Source organism: Lithobates pipiens, unplaced genomic scaffold, assembly GCF_037356315.1.
Source record: "Lithobates pipiens isolate NorthernLeopardFrog02 unplaced genomic scaffold, aLitPip1_a1.2 Scaffold_1, whole genome shotgun sequence".
NCBI lineage: Eukaryota > Metazoa > Chordata > Amphibia > Anura > Ranidae > Lithobates > Lithobates pipiens.
This window is the reverse complement of record NW_027507685.1, coordinates 240,123,574-240,132,797: the sequence shown is the minus strand read 5'-3', so window position 1 is coordinate 240,132,797 and position 9,224 is coordinate 240,123,574. Positions and strand designations below refer to the sequence as shown.

General features: G+C 42.5%; 2 protein-coding genes across 2 annotated transcripts; both read left to right on the top strand.

Annotated features, from left to right (window-relative positions):
- The first annotated feature begins 2,427 nt into the window (after nt 1–2,427).
- LOC143987860 (olfactory receptor 5AR1-like) lies at nt 2,428–6,463 on the top strand. Its single transcript, XM_077486963.1, has 2 exons — nt 2,428–3,324; nt 6,431–6,463. The coding sequence occupies exons 1-2, from the start codon at nt 2,428–2,430 to the stop codon at nt 6,461–6,463; spliced, it is 930 nt and encodes a 309-aa protein (XP_077343089.1).
- On the top strand, nt 6,440–7,717 carry LOC143987712 (olfactory receptor 5AR1-like). The gene has a single exon (XM_077487091.1). It carries the CDS (start codon nt 6,646–6,648, stop codon nt 7,555–7,557), a length of 912 nt encoding a protein of 303 aa, XP_077343217.1. The 5' UTR covers nt 6,440–6,645; the 3' UTR covers nt 7,558–7,717.
- The last annotated feature ends 1,507 nt before the right edge of the window (nt 7,718–9,224 follow it).

The following is a 9,224-nucleotide window of genomic DNA, read 5'->3' as shown; positions in this document are numbered from 1 at the left end:
ATCATCAGATGCTCAGATCTCTTCTTCCACTCTTACGCTGACGACACGCAACTTTATTTCCGGATCAATGGAAAAAAAGATCACCAACAACAACTTGAAAACTGCCTCAAATCAATAGAGGACTGGATGACCACCAACTCCCTCCAGCTGAACCAATCAAAGACAGAGCTTCTTATCTTACACTCAAATCATAAGCCCGCAACCAAAACCTCCTGGTCTCCACCAACCGTCTTTGGGCAGACTATCTCCCCAAAGACCAAAGCGAAGAGTCTCGGGGTTATTTTAGACGCATTTTTTATAATAAATATCCCCCAAAAATATATAAAAAAACCTTTTTTTTCCCTCAGTTTAGGCCGATACGTATTCTTCTACATATTTTTGGTAAAAAAAATCACAATAAGCGATTATTGATTGGTTTGCGCAAAAGTTATAGCGTTTACAAAATAGGGATAGTTTTATAGCATTTTTATTAATAATTTTTTATTATTTTTTTTTTTACTAGTAATGGCGGCGATCAGCGATTTTTATTGTGACTGCGACATTGTGGGGGACCCATCAGACATTTTTGACACATTTTTGGGAGCATTGTCATTCATACAGTAATCACTGCTATATAAATGCAGTGATTCCTGTGTAAATGACACTGGCAGTGAAGGGGTTAACCGGTGGGTGGCAGTGTAGGGGTTAAGTGTTCCTAGGGGTGTGTCTAACTGTGGGGGGGTTGGGCTTTCATTTAGTGAACACTGATCTCTGCTCCAATCACATGGAGCAGAGATCAGCGTCACTAGTTGCTAGGCAGAATGGAGAAATGCTGTTTACTCGGCATTTCCTCCATTTGGCCGCTCCGTGAGACGATCGCGGGGATGCCCTCGGCGATCTAGTCCGCGGGTCCCGCGACCGGACTCACGGGGGTCCCGACCAGCGCGGGATTGAATATTGGACGTACCTGTACGCCAATATGCCTGCCCGTGCCATTCTGTCGACGTACATCGTCGCACGCTGGTCAGGAAGTGGTTAAATAAACAAAATATACTCACAAACACAGCAGTAAAAAAGCATGAAATGCCGGCCAGCATGCGAAAGCCCGTTCAGAAGGTCAATGTAAGTGCTGACGCAACTCCCCTCCTTGCAGGATGGACACAACCGATCGGATTGCCGATTCAGATTTTTGAGATCTAGAATGGGTCTTACCTCTCCGTTTGGTTCTGAAACTGTAAAAGGTTTGAATCAAAAACCTATGCCCTGTTCCACTAAGGGAACCTCTGATATCACCAACTGGGGTAATAGATGATCCAAAGCCTGAAAGAGAAATTTCTTTTTCTCTGGATCCTTGGGAACATCTGCCCTTAGAAAAAGTCCCTCTGTCCCTCTTTTCTCCTTATTTGTCCCTCATTTTGGTCTGATCTATATCATTGTATATAAAATGCACTATTTATCTTACAAAAAGTGTTTCCCAGTGCTAAACCTTTCATCCATTTTCTAAATCGTTGATTTTGTAAATTTTAAAAGCCAATATAAAGGAATCGTAGTGGTGAAAAAATGCACTTGTGAGTTTACTTAATGCTTTTTTTTTAAATAATTCTGCTTTAAGGGGGAGTGACAGGCGGTGTGTCCTATGCCTACATACTTTTGCTAATAGGTGTCCCGCCCCGTTCCCACCTCAAAAAGTTGGGGGGGTATGGTTAAAACCCCCAAACATTATATATTTTCTGAAGATAGGGACCTATAAAATGGTGGTGAAACTTTTTTATGCCACATACCATTAGTGCGCTGTGAGATTCTCACAGATAGGGCCCACATCATCTTGTCTTTCCTCCTGACTGACTGTCCAAAAACTGTCCCTTTCATTAATTAGATTTCATTTCTTTCAATTACGGAGACTCAGAGTTACATATAGGCATTTCCTAGGCCAGTCTTCCTAGGCATACCTACCTCTCCAGATGCACATCCATCAATTAAGGTATTTTTATATTTGTATAACTCCTCATAAGAGCCAGCCTAATGCTTGCATCAGGGCTGAGGGCTCCTGAGAGGAGTACTGAGGACGGGTGCTGTAATGTGTTCAGGAAGCCATGTACAGCACCCTGCTGGCCCCCACCCATCAGCCATGTTCTGGCTCCATTGCATAGAAAGGCACATAGACTCCTTGATGTCACATGATCTATAATAAGGTATGTAATGAAAAAGGTGAAAGTTTTTTTTATATTACTAGCATGCTGATGGCAGGGACACAAGCAACAACTAATACCTGATAAAGGTTCTAACCCCTCATCAATCTATCCAAACCTAAAAAGATGAGATTTCAGGAATCATGTTAAGATTTAAAGGGTTGAAAATGCAGACTAGAATTGATATTTCATCAGCTTTCATCAATATAATGCATCAATATTTCCAGCAGTGTGAAGAATACTTTGTATATTTTATTACATGGATTCAAATAACAAGACTACGGTTTCCTATTTTATAATCAATGGGATTTCAAATGTCCCCAAATTGCAACTTCTGATTTTCCTCCTGGTTCTTCTCATTTATCTTCTGACTCTTGGTGGAAACCTGGTCATTCTTCTATTGGTTTGCCTGGACTCCAATTTCCATACTCCCATGTACTTCTTCTTGGCCAACTTGTCTGTCTTGGACATGTCCTCCTCCACCACCACTCTGCATAAGGTTCTTGTAGCTTTTTTAACACAAGACAAGACAGTCTCTTTCCTGGGTTGCATAGCACAGTTCTACGTGTTCTCCTCCTTGGCCTGTAATGAGCTATTGATATTAACAGCCATGAGTTATGACCACTATGTCGCCATCTGCAATCCCTTACATTACTCTATCCTCATGAACCCAAGAGTTTGCACCCTCTTGGCCACAGTCTGTTGGGTCGTTTCTTTTTTAGAGGTGGTACCCTATCTTGCACTACTGTTGGAAGTCTCATGTTATAAATCCAACATCATAAATCATTTTTTTTGTGATCTTGTGCCTCTTCGCAGTCTCTCTTGCAGTGACACCTCTGCCTTGGAAATGTTGAGCTTCATTGAAGGACTATTACTTTTAAGCCTTACACCCTTTGTCCTCACCTTCACTCCTTATGTTTTCATTATTGCTGCAATAGTAAGGATCCGTACAAGTGGTGGGAGATATAAAGCCTTCTACACTTGTTCCTCACACCTCACTGTTGTTGTCCTTCTCTATGGAACCCTGGTGTGTCAGTATCTCGATCCAACCAGAGAGGACAGTTTAGAGTCCAATAAATGGTTTTCACTCTTTAATAGTGATGGACGAACTTCCGATGGGACGTTTCGCGAATGTGGACCACGAACGGGGACGACTGTTCGCGAAACCGAACGTTCGCGGCGGGCCCCATTGACTTCAATGGGAGGCAAACCTTTCAAACCTTTAGGTCGAATTTCCAGCCACAGGATAATTATTAGCTGGGCAAACATAGTCCCACCACATAGCCAATGACATAACACATGTATGAGGTGAATTTGGGATCGATAACTACAAGCATTCTTTTTTTATATGGAAAATTGTTCTGACAATTCAGGACTGTGGAGCGCATGAAGGCAATGGAGGAGAGGGAAGGTCAGGGACCAGGGTAGGCAGAGAAGAGGGTGCAGGAGATGATCACCAGCAGCGTGACATACAGCAATGACACATGCACCGTGATAGAGGCATCTGACAACAGCACCGTGATAGAGGGCACTGACATCAGCAGCGTGACATAAAGCATTAACACCAGCACCGTGACATACAGCATTGACAGCAACACCGTGATAGAGAGCACTGACATCAGAAGCGTGACATACAGCACTGACAGCAGCACCGTGATATACAGCACTGACAGCAGCACCGTGACATACAGCACTGACAGCAGCACCGTGACATACAGCACTGACATCAGAAGCGTGACATTAAGCACTCACACCAGCACCGTGATATACAGCACTGACAGCAGCACCGTAAGCAGCCCCAGGAGAAAATCAGCACAGCCAGGGATGGTGTGATCCCCTCATAATAAGAACCCCCAGGGGGTGCACATAGCAGAGAGTGAAGAAGAGGGTGCAGATCGAGAGGATGAGGAGGGTGCAGAAGAGTAAGGCTGAGTGAGCCACTCAACCAAGTCTGGTGCGTCCTTTAAAGTAATTGAACGCACCTTCTGCAACTTCCTACTTAGGCTCAAGGCTGTTGCTCCTGTCCTACCCCTACCACCCCTGCGGAAGAGCCTGCCTCTTCCTCTGCCTGTCATTTTTTAAATGACCCTGTGACAAAACTCTTAGTCCCTATACCGATGAAGGACTGGTGCAGTATAGGGCAGCGGTCAGCAGTGGTGCACCTCAACCCTATGTATTGTGGACCGATAACAGTCCTTATAGAATAGCAGACTGTACCTCACTCAACCCTATGTACTGTAGCACCCTAGACCAAGTTACCAGTCCTTATAAGAACTTTTGTGGACCAAGCAGGTTGTGTGTTAGTGATTAGCAGACTGTACTTCAGTCCCTATACCAATGAAGGACTGCTGCAGTATAGGGCAGCGGTCAGCAGTGGTGCACCTCAACCCTATCTATTGTGGACCGATAGCGGTCCTTACAGAACAGCAGACTGTACCGTACTCAACCCTATGTACTGTAGCACCCTTCACCAAGTTACCAATCCTTATAAGGACCTTTGTGGACCAAGTAGGTTGTGTGTGACTGATTAGCAGACTGTACGTCAGTCCCTATACCGCTGAAGGACTGCTGCAGTATAGGGCAGCGGTCAGCAGTGGTGCACCTCAACCCTATGTATTGTGGACCGATAACAGTCCTTATAGAATAGCAGACTGTACCTCACTCAACCCTATGTACTGTAGCACCCTAGACCAAGTTACCAGTCCTTATAAGAACTTTTGTGGACCAAGCAGGTTGTGTGTTAGTGATTAGCAGACTGTACTTCAGTCCCTATACCAATGAAGGACTGCTGCAGTATAGGGCAGCGGTCAGCAGTGGTGCACCTCAACCCTATCTATTGTGGACCGATAGCGGTCCTTACAGAACAGCAGACTGTACCGCACTCAACCCTATGTACTGTAGCACCCTAGACCAAGTTACCAGTCCTTATAAGAACTTTTGTGGACCAAGCAGGTTGTGTGTTAGTGATTAGCAGACTGTACTTCAGTCCCTATACCAATGAAGGACTGCTGCAGTATAGGGCAGCGGTCAGCAGTGGTGCACCTCAACCCTATCTATTGTGGACCGATAGCGGTCCTTACAGAACAGCAGACTGTACCTCACTCAACCCTATGTACTGTAGCACCCTAGACAGACCAAGTTACCAGTCCTGATAAAGAGCTTTGTGGAACAAGTGAGTTGTGAATGATTAGCAGACTGCAGCAGAAGGGCAGCAGTCAAGTATAATATTCTTTCTATATTTGGAAGAAAGAATATTATACGTGTACAAGCCTATTACCATACCACTGATACCAGTCCTGAAAAGAACCTTTGTGGAACTAATAGTAGCAGCAAGTCTTTAAACTGACCCTCACTGCCTGACACACTGCTTCCTTCCTGTCCCTATACAAAGTGGCAAAAAAGAGGAGACTGGAACGATTAGTGGTTACTGGAATAGCTCTTTTGTGGACCTGATAGTAACAGCTAATGATGATGATGATGACTAAACTGACTCTCCCTGTAGCACACACCGTCCTGTCCCTTTCTCTAAACTGACAAAAGACACTCAGGCTGCTGCAAGAATCAGTAGCACAGCAAACCTATATACACCTAACACCTATACCAGTCCTGAAAAGAACTTTTGTGTGCCAAATAGACAGGCGGTGTGTCCTATGCCTACATACTTTTGCTAATAGGCGTCCCGCCCCGTTCCCACCTCAAAAAGTTGGGGGGTATGGTTAAAACCCCCAAACATTATATATTTTCTGAAGATAGGGACCCCAGAGAATAAAATGGTGGTGAAGCTTTTTTATAACACATAACATTAGTGCACTCTGAGGTTCTCACAGATAGGGCCCACATCATCTTGTCTTTCCTCCTGACTGACTGTCCAAAAACTGTCCCTTTCATTAATTAGATTTCATTTCTTTCAATTATGGAGACTCAGAGATACATATAGGCATTTCCTAGGCCAGTCTTCCTAGGCATACCCACCTCTCCAGATGCACATCCATCAATTAAGGTATTTTGATATTTGTATAACTCCTCATAAGAGCCAGCCTAATGCTTGCATCAGGGCTGAGGGCTCCTGAGAGGAGTATTGAGGACGGGTGCTGTAATGTGTTCAGGAAGCCATGTACAGCACCCTGCTGGCCCCCACCCATCAGCCATGTTCTGGCTCCATTACATAGAAAGGCACAGAGACTCCTTGATGTCACATGATCTATAATAAGGTATGTAATGAAAAAGGTGAAATTTTTTTTTGTTTTTTTTTATATTACTAGCATGCTGATGGCAGGGACACAAGCAACAACTAATACCTGATAAAGGTTCTAACCCCTCATCAATCTATCCAAACCTAAAAAGATGAGGTTTCAGGAATCATGTTAAGATTTAAAGGGTTGAAAATGCAGACTAGAATTGATATTTCATCAGCTTTCATCAATATAATGCATCAATATTTCCAGCAGTGTGAAGAATACTGTATATATTTTATTATATGGATTCAAATAACAAGACTACGGTTTCCTATTTTATAATCAATGGGATTTCAAATGTCCCCAAATTGCAACTTCCGATTTTCCTCCTGGTTCTTCTCATTTATCTTCTGACTCTTGGTGGAAACCTGGTCATTCTTCTATTGGTTTGCCTGGACTCCAATTTCCATACTCCCATGTACTTCTTCTTGGCCAACTTGTCCGTCTTGGACATGTCCTCCTCCACCACCACTCTGCATAAGGTTCTTGTAGCTTTTTTAACACAAGACAAGACAGTCTCTTTCCTGGGTTGCATAGCACAGTTCTACGTGTTCTCCTCCTTGGCCTGTAATGAGCTATTGATATTGACAGCCATGAGTTATGACCGCTATGTCGCCATCTGCAATCCCTTGCATTACTCTATCCTCATGAACCCAAGAGTTTGCACCCTCTTGGCCACAGTCTGTTGGGTCGTGTCTTTTTTAGAGGTGGTACCCTATCTTGCACTACTGTTGGAAGTCTCATGTTATAAATCCAACATCATAAATCATTTTTTTTGTGATCTTGTGCCTCTTCGCAGTCTCTCTTGCAGTGACACCTCTGCCTTGGAAATGTTGAGCTTCATTGAAGGACTATTACTTTTAAGCCTTACACCCTTTGTCCTCATCTTCACTCCTTATGTTTTCATTATTGCTGCAATAGTAAGGATCCGTACAAGTGGTGGGAGATATAAAGCCTTCTACACTTGTTCCTCACACCTCACTGTTGTTGTCCTTCTCTACGGAACCCTGGTGTGTCAGTATCTCAATCCAACCAGAGAGGACAGTTTAGAGTCCAGTAAATGGTTTTCACTCTTTAACACAGCTGCCGTGCCCTTGCTGAACCCTCTGATATACAGCCTGAACAACAAAGATGTGAAAGGACACTACGTGTAATAAAGTATTATTAGGATTTATTTACTTATTTTTTAGCTCATTGTTATGTCTGATGTATTTCTTCTTTGTACACTTTTGAAGCTGTGGAAACTGTTAAAAGGATCTCTTTATAAAAAAAATGTTGTGTGAGTGGCTTACCAATTACACAGCTGTCTCAGTTAATCGCTATATTGTGTCTAATGTTTATTTCCTATGATTATCAGCTCCCCCTAGTGGCCATAATACATTTCCTACTTTGTTTAGGAAAATAATGCACCATGGCCAATAGATGGAGCTGACAATCATAGGAACTAGACCTGATGGAAAAAGCTCTGTATTTTGTTTCCGCCTTTAAATTTTCAACTTAAGACAAAAGACCTGTGCTCTCAAATAAGCACCAACTTAAAAATTGCAACGTCAATAAAAACAACAATGCAGTCATGTGAGAAGAAAAGTCAAACTAGCATGTGTCCAGTGAAATGCTGCATGTGCAGATCAATACTCCAAACATGCCAACTCTAGTGCACCACCACCAAGAGACAAAAGCCTCTTACCAAAAAATGTGGGACACCGCACAACAATATTAGAACACAGAATGGATGAAATAAATGACATTGCTAATACTCATAATGAGGAGATAGAAACACTCAGAGAGGAAAATTCATACCATACTGCCCGCATTGAAGGTTTTAAAAACAGGGCCAGGAGATCTAACCTGAGAATTTGTGGAATAACTGAAACAATAATAGATCTCCATTCTACAATTACAGCTCTCTTCCAGGAACTTGTCCCATCTATCCCTATTGAAAGGCTGGAGATGGGCAGAATTCATAGAACCCTGGTCCCCAAAAAAGATGCTGGCCCCCGAGAGATATTGTCTTGAAATTACATTATTTTCGTACCAAACTACAAATAATGGGAGCTGCTCGAAGTAAAGACATTTTATCTGACCAAGGATATCGCTGTGAAATATTTCTAGACCTCTCGCAACAAACTCTCATTAAAAGAAGAGAGATGAAACCCCATCTACAAATTCTCCAACATCATCACATTCCATATCTTTGGAGTTTCCCATTTGCCATTCGAGTCTCTCACAAAGGTACCTCTTATACCTGTAAAACAGTGGATGACCTCTCAACAGTGATTCTTGATCTTCGCCTGTCAACTCCGGATAACTCAACTGAAGGTCCCAAACGTCAAGCATTGTCAAATTCTCCTACAAATCGAAAAGATGAAACTGACCAACAAGCCCATTCAAGTATCCATAAAAGGAGTCGCATAGCATCAACACAACCAGATCCTGAAGACCAAATGGACTGAATTTTTCTTCTTGGTGATCCTACAAGTTAAATTTATACTTATTGACATAACATTTAGAATGACAAAATATATGTAATCCTTAAATGGGAATATATTCTCTATTCCCCAAAAGTTCTTTAATTTTAGGATACATAAATAAGCTCTTAAAATTGCTATTACTTTCTTGGTGTTTCTTGAGATGTCATGAGCTTTACTTTATTTCCCTAACTCATCACATCTAAAGAAATTAAAATCCTTTGTGAGATTTCTTTTTATTATTTTTTCAGCAATGTTAACAGCCACCTGCACATACACTGATTTATGTCTTCCCTCATAAAAATGGGGATCCATACCTTCCTTAAATACTATCCCCTCATATCTCCTATATA

What these genes read in the sequence shown, in the direction of transcription:
- LOC143987860 (XM_077486963.1), top strand. Translation starts at nt 2,428, where the DNA reads ATGGATTCAAATAACAAGACTACGGTTTCCTATTTTATAATCAATGGG. An exon ending in GACCACGAACGGGGACGACT is followed by an intron (nt 3,325 to 6,430) that starts GTTCGCGAAACC and finishes TTATATTACTAG; the next exon opens with CATGCTGATGGCAGGGACAC.
- LOC143987712 (XM_077487091.1), top strand. Translation starts at nt 6,646, where the DNA reads ATGGATTCAAATAACAAGACTACGGTTTCCTATTTTATAATCAATGGG.